Raw genomic sequence first — 18,286 nt, 5'->3', positions numbered from 1 at the left:
AGCTGTATTCTTCAATTGATAAAGCACAGTTGAGACATGTGGCATAACAGAAGAATTTTGATGGAACTTGGGAGAGCCCATTGGGTCTATTTACATGAGAAATGAAAAGGGGAGAGGAGAAATGTATCCACATCTCCCAAATCATTAACCAATCCTCTTTTTCTGATTAAAGCTAATGTAACTGTAATGTGACTATATCATATCCCTACAGGACTGCTTTTGTAAGTAAAGAATATTCCAATCCAATCATTGTCTCTTTCATGGCTTTTCAGTAATAGCTATAAAAATTAAGGCATACATTCCAGAACTGAATCCCTCACTCTGCATCTGCTGAACTCTTGTTATCCCATCATTATCCAATGCAGAGTTGTTTTATACTTAGGTTAACTGCACAACCTTCTCTTTTTTTTTCAAACCAAGTCATATGTTCAGAAATTCCTTTTGGACAGTAGCCAAAAATAACTGATAGTGAAACCAAAGCCATTCCTGAAATTCCCAGAAGTACAAACGATCCCCTATTATTTCCGTGGATAATTGCTGTCAAGTAACTGTCTTGATAAAAATGGGAGCAAAGCATACATTACAAGAAGAAAATCTATTCTAGGGGATATTTTAGTCAAAGGTTACACTGAGATTAATTGAATAGGTTAATCAAGACTAAAATAGGTCTTCTGATTGATTTCGCATAATGGTTATGATTATACCATAAAATAAAATAAACAGCTCAGTTAACAAATATGTATGCACCATCATTTTCTCTTTGCATTTCTGACAGCTCTTTAAGCAAATTTTGGGACCTAGCATGTCTTCCAATCCAAAATGGCTGACATTTTAAGTTTCTAAAACAGAAGTAAACATGAAGTAAATGACAAAACTCACTTAATGTGATGGCAGAACCTGAATCTGGATTTGGATTCAATTCAGAGTTTAATATAATAAAGAATATAGGAAAAAGGAAGGAAGGAAGGAAGGAAGGAAGGAAGGAAGGAAGGAAGGAAGGAAGGAAGGAAGGAAGGAAGGAAGGAAGGAAGGAAGGAAGGAAGGAAGGAAGGAAAGAAAGACTATAGAATATATTGGTGATCCATCTATTGTTTTTTTCTTCTATTTTTCTTCTATTATACAAACAGAATTGACTATTCTAGACCATAGTTTTTATATTTCATATTTTATAGAGGTATTAACTGTGTGTACCTATATTCACAAAGATTAAAGGTTTTTAAAATTTATGGAAAGCAATAGTCACTATGTTGCACCCCAGACCATTATTTTTATCAAGAGCATTTTCTGCATTGCTACCCTTATTTTGAAACCATCCAACTGAAGTATGCATGTAGTATGAAGATTATGCTTGGGCAAATCGATTGGGTGAATCTGGTGGGAGGCAATACCCAGTTTGCAACAAGGCAGAGAAGGAGACCAAGTTTTCTCAGCAAATGAGCTTCCCAATCTCTGCTGCTCTCACTTACTGTCGAGTCCTAAAAACCCAATTATGTAATCTAACAGTAACAAACAACTGTAGTGCTGTGTGAGGTCTCAATGGATTACCCTGGAGGAAATGTAGTCTGGAATATAAACCTGACAGCTGTTGGGACTCTCCACTATGTTGTTGTTTTTGTTTTTGTTGTTTTTGGGGAGTATACTATTCTTCCAAAGACCGTTAGAAAAAAAGAAAAAGAAGCAGAATTCTTATTCATCCTTTTTGACCCAAGGACCTTTAAATGGAAAATATCACCACTTAAAATATGGGACTTCCTGCATACAATTTCTCGTCCTGCCTTCAAAGCTTAAATATTCCCTTCTCCTTTGCAGACTATTGGGAGGAACTGCAATACCTCATCAAAAATTAAGAAGCAAGTTAAAGCTGCAGCTGGAGTGGAAGAAGGGCAAAAAGGAACAGAAATGTACTGTGACAAAATCATTTAGTTGTGAAATTGTGCCTGAATTCTGCACAAAATTACATAAGACAGCAGTTGTCATCTTTTCTTCATGAAGGAAGATGTAGAGGTACAACATAAATAACACTGATTCCAGGCTGTATTGATTTAAAACCAGAGTTAGTATATTTGACTCATCTTTATTAGTGATACATGCATATTTAATTAAGCTTTTACTGTATTTCTTACTTTATTATTTTTATTACAAAAAAACTCCACAACTGCTCCAAGGAATGAGGGCCAGAGGCAGAGTAAGAGATAGAATCAGAGTCATGATGTCATCCTATGTCAGCCAATCAAAGCTGTGCATAGTCAATTCTGCTGCAGACTTCCCAAGCCACAAATTCACTGAATGTTTTCGTGAAGACCAAAATGATCTAGCATATCAGAATACAAGGAGTGCATCTTCGTGATTATTTTATATATATTGCTATCCAAGTCAAACCTGTAAATAAAATATATGAATAGTCGAAAGCAAAGAAATGCAGATGTTTTTGGTAAACATTATGTGTCCTTCTGTTTTGAGTAACCAAACTAATTATCACAATTCATTCAAGAGGAAGGAAAGAAGGAAGGAAGGAAGGAAGGAAGGAAGGAAGGAAGGAAGGAAGGAAGGAAGGAAGGAAGGAAGGAAGGAAGGAAGGAAGGAAGGAAGGAAGGAAGGAAGGAAGGAAGGAAGGAAGGAAGGAAGGACATTGTTGACCCAATGTGGGAAAGCAAGCCTGGAAGAAGATGCCTTGGTAAGAAATATACATATTTTTCATTAGAAGCTCTTCCTACCCATCCAACCTCATCCAAGGACATGGGAAACTGCTAGTGGACATGGCCTAAATAGCTAATAATTTCTTAAGCACTGCATGGATTTGGCTTTGCTGGATTAAAGGTTTATATTTCAGATAACGAAATGGATCATATTAAGAACTGATTCAATAAGCCATTGCTGAGGTGGGCACAGCTTAACAGCAAAACTATGTCACCTACATCAACTGGGTGGAAAAAAAGAACAGCAGAAGAAATGTGAGATACTGTTTAGATATTGTTTTAATCTGTAAAAGTAAGGCAAAGGTTATCATCTTAACTAATTTGTTTAAGCTGCCATTTCTGAATTAAATGTGCACTTATCCGACCCTCTAGAAGGTCTGAGCAATATTGAAGAGGCATAAAACAACACGTTTGCTGGCATGAAAAATCTGCTGTCGAGACCACTGTCAAAGTTCCTGCTATATCTGCATCTGGTTAACACTGCCTATTCTTAGCCATCACTTCCATTTAACTGTTTTCATCCCTACACGTTACACCAAATGCTGCCTTAGCAGCCTACTCATTGTCTCATCTAGGTCAGTGTTCCCTGTATCAGGTTTCCCCAATATATTGCCCTTTTCTCCCAGAATTGCTACGCATTATGGTCAGGTGCTTCATGGACAATTCTTTGACTATGTCTCTCATGAAGATCTGTTCTACAGAGGTGTTTGGAAAAGTAACTAGCAAGAATCCAAGGACATACACTGACCACATTTGCCCATGAGCTCTTTAGCCCAGGAGTCTTCCCCATGTCAAAATTTTGTGATTATTTGTTGATAATAGATAGATGATAGATAAATGGATAGGAGTGGGGGATAGATATGATAGATGATAGATAGATGATAGATGGATAAATGGATGGATGGATGATAGATTAGATAGATAGATAGATAGATAGATAGATAGATAGATAGATAGATAGATTGATAGATAGAGATGAGATAGATAGATAGATAGATAGATAGATAGATAGATAGATGAGATAGATAGATAGATAGATAGATGATAGATAGATAGATAGATAGATAGATAGATAGATAGATAGATAGATAGATAGATAGATATAGATGAATAGGGATAGATAGATAGATAGATAGATAGATAGATAGATAGATAGATAGATAGATGATAGATAGAGATAGATAGATAGATAGATGATAGATAGATAGATAGATAGATAGATAGATAGATAGATGAGATAGAAATAGATAGATAGATAGATAGATAGATAGATAGATAGATAGATAGATAGATAGATAGAGACTGATAGAAATTTTAGATGCCATCCATCTCACTCTGCAAAACAACTCTTTAAAGTAGCTGTGATTGCATTTAAGATTCCCTTCCAAATAACTTGTAAAGTATAACTATGAACCACTGGTACAGCTGCATGGCTGCTGCAGACATTCACAGAGGAATTGAGGAGCCTGCCGAGGTGACTGCAGCTATCAGGAGGGCTGTTTTGATTGTGACAAAATCATGTTTGGTTTTGCTTTTAATGGTTACCTTTGCGATTCTCGTGCACATAGCCCTGAGGCTAAACAGAGATCATTTAAACTTCACCTTGACAAAAACATCATACTGTAAATGAGGCAATGCTGATGTAGCTGTTCTGTGGAAGTCCACTCACCAGTTGCTGCAAGATTTTGCCATGTCAAATGATTTTTTATTGGTGAAGAATCTAAAATTGCAGCAGATAGGAATGTGAATGTTTTCCTGAACACATTAAGAAGGTGGGATTTTGGGGGCATCAGGAATTTCTCTTGTTCATATCCCATCATTCTGCCCAAATATGGGCAATTTTAACTATTGCACCAATTGTGCACACTGGCATCCACAAGAGGTGTCAAAAAAATAATAATCTAGAGAACAGCCACAACCATATAACCCCAAAGAATGAGATAGAACAGAACTGGCTATGCAATCATCATTTCTTTCTTTCTTTCTCTCTCTCTCTCTCTCTCTCAATCTCTCTCTCTCTCTCTCTCTCTCTCTCTCTCTCTCTCTCTCTCTCTCTCTCTCTCTCTCTCTCTCTCTCTCTCTCTCATGATAATCTGAGTCTACTCATTTGCCATCTGGACTGATTTGCTCTAGGAACTCTTTGTCTTATCTGTCATCCATCTATCCATCATCTATCTATCTATTTATCTATCCATCATCTATCTATTTATCTATCATCTTTTCTATCTATCTATCTATCTATCTATCTATCTATCTATCTATCTATCATCCATTTATCCCTCTCCCTCTCTCATGATAATTGAGTCTACTCATTTGCCATCTGGACTGATTTGCTCTATGATCCACTTGTTCATTTTCTTGGCTATCCATGGTATTGTCAGTAGCCTTCTCCAACCCAACATTCAAAGGCATCAATATTTTTTCTAAGCTGCTTTTTAAAACTCTGATTTTTCACATCCATAGAGTATCACACACTATACTTGGCACTGCTCTGATCTTCGTAGATATAGACACATTCTTGCATCTGAATAAGTTTTCCAAAGTCTTCACTGCTACTGTACAAATTATTGCTACTGGTCTGCAGCATATTTCTTAATTGGTATACTTTTACTGCTGTTGGGGTTTTCTTGGTTCCTTCAGGTCAGTTTTTAACTCTTGGCAACTGCCTGGACTGTGTTCTCTTCGCTGATGATGTAAAGCTATTCAACACCACAGACAATACTGCGACCCTTCAAAAAGATCTTGACTATGTATCAGAATGGTCAAACAAATGGCAACTTCAAATCTCAACAAATAAATGCTCTGTCTTACATATTGGCAAAAAAAATCAGAAAATAAAATACAGGCTGAATAGTCAAGACCTTGTTGATGATCCAAACTCTGTCAAGGATCTTGGAGTACTCATCTCTAATGATCTAAGTGCTAGTTCCCACTGTAACTACATAGCCAAAAAGGCATTAAGAGTTGTTAACCTAATCTTACATAGCTTTTTCTCTGGTAATATCACACTACTAACTAGAGCATACAAAACATTTGCTAGACCAATACTTGAATACAGCTCATCAGTCTGGAACCCACATTACGTATCTGATACTAACACAGTTGAGAAAGTCCAGAAATATTTCATAAGAAGAGTTCTCCACTCCTCTATTCATTGCAGAATACTTTATGCCACCAGACTTGAAATTCTAGACCTAGAAAACCTAGAACTATGCCGCCTTCGGTCCGATCTAAGTATAGTATATAAAATCATACATTGCAATGTCCTACCTGTCAATGAATACTTCAGCTTCAACCATAACAACACAAGAGCAAACAATAGATACAAACTCAAGGTTAATCGCACCAAACTTGATTGCAGGAAATACGACTTCAGCAACAGAGTGGTCAATGTCTGGAATACTCTACCTGACTGTGGTTTCTTCCCCAAACCCCAAAAACTTTAACCTTAGACTTTCTACTATTGACCTCACCCCTTTCCTAAGAAGTCTGTAGGGGGCATGCATAAGTGCACCAATGTGCCTACCGTCCCTGTCCTATTGTTTCTTTTATTTTTCTTATATGTATCCATGTATTCATAATTATGTTTTTACTTATACCTATTATCTTGTAAGCAATTGACAAACCAATTAAAATAAATAAAAATAGTTCCTGCAGTTTTCCTGGCAAGGTTTTTCAGAAATGACTTGCCATTGCTTCCTTCCTGTGGCTGAGAGTGATTGGTTCAAGCTCTCTCAGTTGGTTGTACCTAAAGCAGGGCTAGAATTCACAGTGTTCTGCTTTCTAGCCTGACACTTTAACCACTATACCAAACTGTCTCCTAAGTTGCTGAATCTGTTATCATTAGCTTGGTTTTCTTTGTATTTAACCAGTCATTTTCTTCCATTGTGCTCCTTGACTTTCAGTACTAAAACTTGCAGATCATGTGCATTTTCTACAATCAGAGTTTTGTAATGCAGGTAATGCATTACAATTTAAAAATAATGGTAATCTTCTTCCAATCCTACACCTCTCGATTTAGCAAGAGGTTCAATAGCCAAGGAGAGAGTACCCAGTCTTGACTTAATCCTTTGCTGACCAGTCAGGCTATTTTGCCACATTCTGTCCAGACTGAGGCTTCTTGTCCTATATATATATATATGGGTTTTTCATGAATCTTACATGTTTTGGGATTCTTATTTTCTGAAGGACAATCCACTGCTTGATATGGTTGACACAATGAAAGGTATTTCTATAATCAATGAAGCATATACTGACTTTTTTCTAGTATTCTTTGGCTTTCTCAGTTATTTAGTGAGTATTACTGGTAATGTCACATGTTCCTTAGCCTTATATAGAACATCTAAATTAAAACACCTGGCTCCACCTACTGTAAGGCTCCAATCTACATTGTAGCATCTCAAGCAATAGTTCACTAATATGTGAAATTAAGAATACTGTGCAATAATTTGCACATTCTGATATGTCTCTTTTATTTGATTTTGGTATGTAGACTGACCACTTCTGATCCATCCTATTTGGTATTATGGTTTGGTTAGAATCTTAACTGATTCTTCTTCAGTTGCTTCCATATTTCTGTAAATATTCAATCAATTCCTATAGATTGTGAGTTGGTGATCACTGGATCTAGGTGTCATTTTCTACAACTAGAGATTCTTGTAAGTAGGGAATATATTCCAGAATGTCTTGGAGGCTGACATGCCATCTCTATAGAATTTCATTATACAGTAGAACCTCTGGTCATGACCATAATTCGTTCCATAACTTTGGTCACAACCCAATTTGGTCGTGACCCGAACCTAATTTGGAAATTTGGCACTTACCAAAAAAAATGGCGCAGAAGGGAAAATCAGCTGTGGAAAAAATTGTGAATTTTTTGGTCAGAACCTGATTTGGTTGTGGTCAGAAGCCTTCCTGACCAGAGGTTCTACTGTATTCCCTCCAATTTTGTTTGGTCTTTTTTGAACCAGTCATTATCTGTCCACTGGTGTCATTCGATCTTTCCATTTCAGGGTGAAACCTCAGTGTAGATTTGGAAATCTTTTGAAAAACTTTTTCATGCTTTCATTGTCAATGTCTTTGCAGGTGTCATTGTAATGCTGTTTCTTGTCTCTTCTGCCAACTCTCTGAAATTATTTGTTAATCCTTTCTGAAGTCTTTCTTGCCTTTGACTTTCCTTCTCTTGGCAATTTTCAACATCTGTACCGACATCTGGTTTGCTTTTTTCCATTTTTAAACCTTGCGGTCTCTGTTCATATTCATCCTTAATGACAACTTTGATTTCATTCCATAGACCCTCTGGTTCCTATCAATGAGATTCAAGACTTCAAAGCAATTGCTGACGATCTCCTTGAAAAAGACTGTGTGTGTTCAAGATCGGTATTGTGAAAACTGATTTGCGTTGTTCTTCTGCTTTAGTTTGACTTGGAACATACACATGAGCAATTCCTGGTTCTCATTATTTTCAACTTTGCCATTCAACTCTCCGGTTCACCTGTCAAGTGCTGGGCAAATTAGAAGATCCAGGCAGTTGAAATGAATATAAAGATTTGTTGCAAGATTAAACGCTTTACAAGAATCTGGACTACTAATGGTCAAAACAATTTGGTGGTAGGTAAAAGGCATTCAAGGTGGGCTGGACTTAGGTCTCTTGTGGGTGTGAAGGGACTTGTGACCAATGATGCTTTTAACCCCTCCCTCAAGCTCATCCTGGTAATCTCCTACATCACCACTTGCTTGAGAGTTCTGTCAATTTCAGATAGAATTTGACCATAAACTTCCATCATCAGTTTCTTTTTCTTCTGCACCTGAATTTGTAGTATACACTTGGAAAATCATTGTGTTAGACTTGCCTGTTAAGACTGACTGATATTACTCTGTAGTTGGCTGCATTGGATCAAAGTACTGTCCTTGCTATGTCCTTCTGTAAAAAAAAAAAGTGCTGTGTTTTTGTTTTTCACAGGATAGGCAATAAACAGTATGATCTTCTGACTGAAAGTGTTCAATTCCTATCCATTTTAATTAGGTGATGTCTAAGATGCCAATGTTTAGTCAGTTCATTTCCTTTTTCACACTGAGGATTCTCAAGTTCATGCATTTATGTTCCATGTTCATGATGTGATTCTCAATTTCTAGCTTCTAATATTCTTTTTTGTATAATAACAGCAGCTAGACATCCAGAAGGATTTAATGGATCTAAGCCATAAGCACTATTAATAATCTGTAAGGTCCTCAGTTTTTTCTCAGTAGCATGCTATGTGAGAGCGTTCAGAGGTCCATCATCTGGCACTATATCATCAAACATTTTACCTTGTCTGTCAGCGTGTGTGGGTTTTTAAAAAATAAAATACAGGAGCGATTTACCATTACCTTCTCCTGTGCATTATGAATTAATGCTTTTGCCATTGTCACTGAAGTAATCATCTGCCTTCAGCATCTTTCAATATGGTTGCTGACTAATATGAGTGCCTGTTTGCTTTTGCTGGGCAGTTGAGGTGGCCTTTGCGACTTGAGTGATTCAGGTAGGTGTATATATTCTTGATATATACTGCCAGAGGCTTTTTATTTGTGTGTGTGTTTTTCAGGAACACAAACGCACGCGCACACACACACACACACACACACACACATGAAGGCAGAATACCAAGACTTGAGGAGACATTGGTATAGATACATATATTTTACCACATTGATGTGACCATGTAGATATATTATTTGTTTGGAATGATTGTCTGAAAGCTACTCTCTAGAGATTGAGGACCAAAAAAACGGAGAAAGTGCAGACCTCTTTTAGTTGATAGAAAGTGAAGGGAGGCTCGTGCTCTGTCTTCAAAGGAATGCTCAAACTCAGACAACATCCTGACTGAAACTGGATTATATCATGGAAGGGAGAGTGAAGATAAAGAGTGCCCTATGTTTTTATAGCATTGACCTGTTATCCTCTGCACACTGTGGGATGAGAAAACAAGTGAAAATCTGAAAAATGATCAAGAGTGGAACTTCTATTTCTTAATACTCATTTCCTCACAGAATTTTGGTTGCAAACAATCTACTACAAAGTCACTTCAATAGTGACATAGCAATAGCACTTAGACTTATATGCCACTTCCTAGTGCTTTACAGCCCTAAGTGGCTTACAAAGACAACATATTGCCCCCAACAATCTGAGTCCTCGTTTTACAAATCTCGTGGATGGAAGGCTGAGTCAACTTGAGACAGTCAGGAACAAACTGCTCTCAGTCGGCGGCGTTAGCCTGAAATTCTAACCACCGCAGCATTATGGCATTCTAACCACCGCACCATTATGGCTCTATGGGTAGGTGGCATATAAATGAGATGGGTGGCATATAAATTCAATAAATAAATCTCTATTGATCAGGTAGACTGAGCTAGTAAGTTAAGGTGTTGCTGTGTTGGGTTCAGTTCTTTGTGACTGCATGAACAAATGCTTACTACCTTGACCTGTCTCCAATAATAACCTACAGCTTTTCCAAAGACAATCCACTAATCTCTTTGATCCATCAATCCACTTTATCTGTTGCCTTCCTCTTCGTCCACTTCCCTCAACCTTGCCAGGTATAATCATGCCAGCCCATCATCCACTCACATCACATGCCCTATTATCTAGTTTCAGTATGCTGGTCATCACTTTGAGGGAGCAGTATTTATCTGATGCATGATTGACAGGTTCCTCTTCCAATACATGATGCTTTTTTTGCCTCCAGATCAATAATTTGAAGGCATCTTTTTTCTTCTCTTGCTCTGTCAATATGCAGCTTTTAAAGCTGTATACCATTGGAAAGTTAATCGCCTTAACTATTATCTTTGTTATCATTGAAATGTCCTTATTTTTCATGATTTTGCCTAGGTTCATCATTGCCTTCTTTCTCTTTGTCTCTATAACATTATCCACCTTTGTATTTGAGTCCCCAAAAACAAATATATTACCTTTACTAAACATGCAAGAGAAATAAACTTTATTCTAATAGTTTGCATTCATTTGGATTTTTCTTTTTCAATTTTACCTCTTACAATGAGCCTGTCCAACTCTACTTTCAGTTAATGATGTAGCATTGTTTGTATGGATAAACGGTTAGAGTTTCCTCTTCCAATTTTGATTCCAGCTGTCATCTCTTCTACTCCTACCATTTGTATAATATATTCGCTGTGCAAACTAAACAGATGCGGAGATAATATGTATCTTTGTCTCACTGCCTTCCCCATTCGGAACAATTCTGTTTCTCCGAATTTGTTCCTTATTATTTGTTCATTGTCAAGATTTTTTTGAAGAATAATCAGGGATTCTGGAATGCCCATTAGTTTTAAAAATGTTCCCTATTCTGCAAAATCTATAGTCAAAGGCCTTGCAATAACCGATGAAGCAGAGATAAATCTGCTTTCCTGCATTGTATCTATTTGCTTTCACACACACACACACACACGGTCTTTTCTGAACTGTTTTGGATTTTAATTCGCCACGTGTGGCTATAGATTCCTTTTTTAGAATTTTCTTTAAATAACACATTGCATTACAGGTAGTCCACAACTTACAACAGTTCATTTAGTGACCAAAGTTGCGATGACACTGAAAAAAGTGGCTAATTACTGTTTTTTACACGACCATTGCAGCATCCTCATGGTCATGTGATTAGAAATCAGACACTTGGCAACTGACTCAAATGTATGATCGTTGCAATAACCTGAGGTCATATGATCAGTTTTTGCAACTTTTCAACAAGCAGTCAATGGGTAAGCCAGATTCACTTAACAACTGCACTGATTCACTTAACAACTGTGGCAAGAAAGGTCGTAAAACGGGGCAAAATTCATTTAACAAATGTTTCACTCAGCAACAGAAATTTTGGGCTACGCTGTAGTTGTAAGTTGAGGATTACCTGTACTGCAGTCATTCAGTAACTGGCACATTTCATCTGTCTCTTTTTAATATATGCTTGGATAGTTTTCCAATTTTAGTCTACTTAACTCTGCAATTGCCATGGAACTAAACTTCACTTTTTCATAGAGAAGTGCATTTATAGTAATCAGTATGCCTTTCATAATTAAGAAGGAATGCAACACATATTTTTATACTAATAAAGAAAAATATTTGTAGCTCAGAATTGACATGAAGGGTCCTTGGAGCTCTCTGAGCTTGCTTGTTTTGTCTATGTTGTTAATGTCTGTGTGTCTATTGATGGCTAATTTGTCAGAGTTCCAGGCTTCAAAAAATTCCCTGGTGTTTTTGGACTTTTTGGACTTGGCTTGAAACTATGGTTAAATCTGTCTATATGTTGTGAAATTAAAGCATTTTCATGATGCAAAAGAGATTATTACCCAGCCCAAAAACGAACAAAAAGACCCAAGCACCTCTCCACCAGCAGCCAGCACCCACATCAGCAATTCCAATCAACAAACCACCAAAGAAGCCAATAGCAAATGGTCCAATCGGAATAGCTAAGACCACCCCCACCAACACTGACAGGCAAGCCACTAGGACAGGGGTGTCAAACCCACTCGCACCGTGGGCTGTCTTGTGACATATTGCAATGTTCTTTGCCTTTGTGGAGCCAGGGTGGGCGTGGCCTGCGCAGGCCATATCCGGGCCGCCAATTTGACAGGCCTGCCCTGGAATAGAAACTGACAGCAAACAGCACTCCTTCCTAGCATTGATGATGTTACCTAGTTTGGGTAATGAAATGCCTGCAAGAAAAGAAGCAAGCTCAGAACGCACCAAGGACTCTTCTCATCTTTTTACGTCAGAAAGAGAAATTTCACGTATGTTTCTAATTTTCTGAATATTTTAAAATTACCCTTCGAACAAAGTTCATAATGTTGATTCATGTAAGTATTTTCAGATTATTCTAGTAATTAATGTGCTTTAAACACATGGCCTTATGTCAAATCTTTTGGTCTTATAGACAGTGCCTAGCAGTGTTGATATGCTGGCTTATCCATTGGTGCCCCTCTTCTTATATTTTCCGTGCCTCATCACAATAGCCTTTTTAATAATGCTAAGCTTTAAAGAAATTTAGTCAGTTTTTTTTTTAAAAAAAACAAGTCTTTGCAAAAGTAAAAATGGTTTGATTATAACAATTTACTCAAAATTGTGGATGCCAATTTCCATAACAGCAATTAAGATAGATGAAAAATGTTCAAAAGAAAATAAGGACACTTTTAGAAACAACCCACATATTTTATTGGGAATGGTAATAAAATCTAATACTAGAGGCCAATTTAGAACTAACTCCATCCACTAAAAAATTCGGCATCTTTTTCTTCAAGCAGAATTTCACCCCAGAAGTCATTGTTCCATTTGTGACAAACTGGCAGACTTTCATCAAAATGTCAAGAATATGTGGAAGAGATTGTCAAAAAATATTTCCAGGTAGCCCTTCTTATTTTATAAATCAACAAGGTATACAGAATCGTACACATTTTACTATAAGTATATACTAACATATATATTGTTTTCGTAACACACACACATATATATATACATACATTTCTTTGAGGAGCAAAACAAAACTTGATATTTAGATTCTCTTTCACAATGAATAGGAAAATATATATTTTTATCTTCATGTATAATTTTCTTTCTGCACATCCACCCATTCTTAAAAACAACAATAACAGACTACTAAGAAATTCTAATGAACTTAGAAATGCTTTGGAGTCTCAGCAGCAGAACTACTCTCTGCCAAACAGTCTTGTTGTTTCCTTTATTAGCTGGATTCATCTATTTTTCTCCGACAATATGGGCAACAATTATGCTGGAGCACCAGGAGCTCATAATCTTCTGAATGAAACATCTGTAAATGAGAGTTGCAAGATGGACTCAATAGATGGAACAGGGTAGTGGAAAGTGAGATGATGGGATTATCTAAAGACAATTTCTGGTGTTTCCTTCCAGTGCATTATCCCCCTACATATATCACTCTGCACGCAGATGATTGCAGGCTTATTCCTTTGCCAGCACAGCCCTTCTGTTCTTTCTACGGGATAAATATCTTCTAGGCCAGAGGATAAATGAAGATGAAATAAAAATAGCAACATACTGCAACCCATGAAAAAATATGTCAATATCTTGGGATATTACATTACCAATTTTAAAATGATTAAGATTTCAAAAAAGTAAAAAAGGGAGTGAATTTAGAATGTACAATGAGTAAAATATAGAGTAACTTGCACATTTAACTCTATTGCATTTGGATTTTATGACAACTGGGATATGATTCCTACTATGGAAGGAATAATCTTTCTTGAACTATTGATTCTGAATGGGTCATTCTACTTTTATGCTGAAAAGATTAAATCTCTGCCAAGAAATGTGACAGAACTTCCACGCCTCTTTATATGTCAGAGGCAGAGCCTTTGATCCTTCCATTAAAAAAAAAATCCCTCTGTATATGAGTACATATATACAGCTGAAGTTACAGTGGCTGGTACATCTAATGAAATAGGCTTTAGACCAGAAAATGTATATTGCAATACATCTATTATTCTTTAAGGCATTATGACATTTTTGCTTCTCCTAGAAGCAGATTAACCAATCATCCCTCTTGAAACAATACATCTATAATTTCATGAATGACTTGCCTTTGTAACAGAAGTGTTGATTTTTAATATTTTTAAAATATTAATGGACAGTTTCTATTCTCCATGAATAAATGGCAGTACTTGAGTCATCTTAAGCACAAATTCTCAGCCATATCTCAAAACTTCCCCTTAAAAAATTAAATCTTTGCAGGTCATGCATGCTAAAAAAAAACAACCCACATATTTACAAGGTTGTTGAATACAAACTAGTTGCCTTTTAACCATTTAAGTATCCTGTGTCCGTCTGCTTTTTATTACATGTAACTGGACTGACTGGTTAGAGTTGTGCACCAAATGGTCAGACAAAGACGAAAAAAATCGCCAAAGAGAAGTGTAATTATTCTTCTCTTTTGCTCAAATAACAGACTCATCAACTGCCTTTCAGCAGCAGCTTTACTTCATTTTGCAAAATGCTCTGCAGTGATCATGTGCCTGTTATTTTTTTTTCTTATGTGCAGCAGAACATTTATCTAAAAACATTAAAAAAAATTCCCATTCCCAGGGCATATTTTGGTTTTAATAAGCAAATCTATCCCCTTCAAATCCTCAGTATTTATATTCCTGAAAAACATTTTTTTTACAGGTGCTTGTTCTTCTTTACCCTTTCACCACCCCACCTCCACTCTCCAAATCTTACTCATACCTGAAAGCAGAAAGAACACATGGTAATGGGATTGTCTGGAAGGAGAGACCGGAAGTACTGCCATTGTAATGGCTTTGACCAGCGTTTAATCAGCACATCTCTCCTGCTCATGGATTTGAGAATTGCACGGTTCACTATGACAGGGACAAATTCAGAGCCCCCTTGCTGCAAGAAAAGAATAATTACAGAAAGAAAATAAATGCTTGAGTTTGGTTTGAGGCCATTGGAATGATAAGGATCATCTCAGAAACTATGTACGGATTATTATTATTTTTCATTTTAATTTGCATATACTGAGGCTGTATTTACGCTAAGCTCTCAGTTCCTATTCGGTTTCTGTATTTAGCCCTGGAACTATTCCTAGTTTTAAAAGCCTGCACATGTCCTACTGCAATGAAATCTGGAAGATGCTGAAGATGGCGTGTTGGAGTCCCTTTCGACTTAGTCATCTTCTATCCCAGAAGAAATCTGTTCTGTCATCTATGGTACAGATAAATGACTTGAATATGTTCACTAAGTTTATTATGATACAACTTCTAAGGGAGACTATGGGTGTATAATAGAAGAAAAACACAATTACTCTTGTGTCCTTTAGGAGATGGGTGATGACTGGAACACCACAAACATTCTAGAGCCCCAAGCATTGCACATGCACATCATGCAGTCACAAAGCTATTACACTAGAGCACTAATGTTATTCCGCTAGTGCTTTATGATGCCACTATTTTTAGATAGTGTTTTCTATTCCTCCAAAAGCTCTTCCCTCCCTCCCAGGCTTTCATGCAACTGTGGGATTGCCTTTGATGGACCACACTTCATTCTGAAAGTGACTGACATCCATTTTTCTAATTAGAAACAGAAGCCTTGTAATCACTATTTCCCATCATTTAGAACTCGAAAATGTTATTACTCTCTCTAAATGCTATTCAGAGATCCCTTTGCTTAAGGTTCAACTGCAACTATATCTTTATGTAAACAGGAGGGGATAGCAAACAAATGTAAAGTTGGGGTCAGATCCCCATGAAATACCCCAAATGAAAACCGCCCATTTATGACAAGTTATGCCTCATCTAGCCAGTGTAAAAAATAGCAAAATAAATTGTAATAGAACTTATTGCCCTTAATTTTTCTAAAGCCACAATTAAAACTTGTTAAATATGTATGTTGTACACATGTTAAAAACGCATTCTTAGTATAATGATTTCTTAGGCCACCCTACTGTTTCTGCAAACAATAATATATATTTGCCTGCAGGATATCCAGCTGCTTCTTTAGTTCTTTATTCATCTTAAAAGTTAATTTAATTTTAAGGAGAGATACGTTAATTATTTCATAAATAAGCCACCAGATAAACATGATCATCATGGCAGACGTGACTACCATCTCCTCATTAACAAATTTTAGGCACTTTTGCAGCGTAGCACATGACCTATTCAAGACTGAACTGTGATTCAGCCAAACCAGCAACTACATAAGCCATTCCTGTCAGATATATCAAGGGAATTTTTAAAAGGTCAGACAAATCAAAGCAACATTCGTATTCTAAGGGAGAGAGCTGGTAGAAAAGTATAAAATATTTATTAATGAAAGGGAATGATGGTATGAAAAGCACATTTACTATAGAAAATCCCTTATGTCTACCTTTCTGTACTAATCAGCTGTTTGAAGAAAACAATTGAATGAAGAGACAGTTCAGGAAAACAAGAAATTGGGGGGGAAAAACAAGAAATTGCTTACAACCTCAAAGCTCAATTTTGCTGTAAATGGGTCATCTTCCTCAATCTCATCCACTTTATAAAGAAGTCTCATTGTTTGCACACCTAGAAGCATGTGTTAGAGAGAAAATAAGTTCTAAAAGACATTACACAATTGTACTAGGAACAAAGGTAAGCAGTAGAATTTCCAACACTAGTTTCAACTTTTCCTCATCTCTAATTAGAAAAACTACAAATGTACATTTTATTTTCATAATTCCTGATACAGTGATTTGTTTAGAAATATGAACATCTGTGGATGAAAGACAAAGGTTAGCAAATAAGTAGGGGCTTCTGTAAGAGAGAAGGTAGCTAGAAGGATTGGCAGATAACATTTTGTATTTTGTGAATGAGGAAAATTCAGTTCCCAGTTCCAGCACTGGAAAAAACCCAATGCTTCATGACTTCTTCTGAAAAAAAAAAAATCCAAAAAATCCTATAATGTTACTATATAAGATTACTATATTTTCTTTCTTTTCACTGTAGCATTTTTTTAATAGTTACACAATGAGTCCTCTAAAAATAGATCTCTACCTCTTTGGCTCCATGCCTTTATAATGCAGGCAAACATCAACAGAGAATGCAGGACTTAACCTATAACAATCAGAACTGTACAATTACCACCAATGCTGAATCTCAAAGTAAATCCAAGCTGGTATTCCTAGGCTGCAGAATGGAGCTTTTAAAAACAAACTGTTCTCAAATAATTGTTGACCTTAACATTTTTATATGTTTACTAAAAAAAAAAAATAGCAATACTAATTATTTGCCAGAATAACATGCTTTTCCTAAGTAACTGATAGGAAGGATACCATTACTCATCTGCTCTTGCCATTCACTGCCTATTTTGTTTAGTCTGGGTACTTCTAGATCAATCAGAGCAACAGCTTCTTCATCAGTTATTCCATCTTCTAAGTAGAATTCAACCAGATGCAAGACATCTGAAATGGTCGCGGGTGGAAAAAAAGAGGGGAACGGTTAATTCTCAGAACAGCTGCAAAGCCCATGACATCTGTTCTAGAGATAAACACTTATGCACATACACTTACACACAGAAACAAAACACAATCCAATTATTTTAATATCATCCATACACTTCTCTCATGTATAGGGTACCAAAGGCCACTCGTTCCAGTTTCTGGATAAATTTTGGTAAAAGGCAGCTTGGCTCTGAGAAGATAACAAGTCTTTAAAGAGCACCATTAAGATGTAATCAGATTAACCAATACAGCAATAGACTTGTTTCTGTGAATATTATTACAAGCAGTACTAAATGGGAAGGTAAGGGTTGCCAGGCACTAAACTAGGAGTCTCTCTGAAAAAAATATAGAGATGTATTGTTGTAGAGAAAATGTAATATCACAACGCACCATAAGAAGAAGCAGCAAAGACAAAAGGTTGCCTGCAATTAATGCAGACATTCCCCAGGTTGTTCAGTAAGGGGTTGTGGGTGGAGCACCTGTAACATAAAGGCACAAGCTCCTGCAAAGAAACACAGAGAGGCAAAGTCACAGCCACAATAATTTAAACATCTGAATTAAGACCCAAGGAATGGTAAATGGCTAGTCTTCAAACATTCCTTGGCTTCCAGCCATTTA

General features: G+C 36.6%; 1 protein-coding gene across 11 annotated transcripts in view; it reads right to left on the bottom strand.

Moving 5' to 3' along the window:
• Positions 1-12,771: 12,771 nt before the first annotated feature.
• The window catches only part of IFT122 (intraflagellar transport 122), a 67,819-nt gene continuing 62,304 nt past the window's right edge, over positions 12,772-18,286 (bottom strand). For 3 of the 11 annotated variants that reach the window (XM_087954634.1, XM_087954641.1, XM_026678541.2), the window contains 5 exons: positions 18,059-18,170; positions 17,501-17,629; positions 16,675-16,754; positions 14,935-15,099; positions 12,772-13,504 (listed from right to left, as the gene is read on the bottom strand). In XM_087954634.1, coding sequence (XP_087810760.1) covers positions 13,418-13,504; positions 14,935-15,099; positions 16,675-16,754; positions 17,501-17,629; positions 18,059-18,170 — 573 coding nt within the window. In that variant the 3' untranslated portion in view covers positions 12,772-13,417. The other 8 variants (XM_087954631.1, XM_087954636.1, XM_087954640.1 and 5 more) reach the window with 4 other exon arrangements.

The sequence above is a fragment of the Notechis scutatus genome, chromosome 2, assembly GCF_049901735.1.
Source record: "Notechis scutatus isolate UNSWTSFEM ecotype Mainland chromosome 2, rNotScu1.2, whole genome shotgun sequence".
NCBI lineage: Eukaryota > Metazoa > Chordata > Lepidosauria > Squamata > Elapidae > Notechis > Notechis scutatus.
The sequence above is the reverse complement of the archived record's forward strand: the minus strand, read 5'-3'. Positions and strand labels throughout refer to the sequence as shown.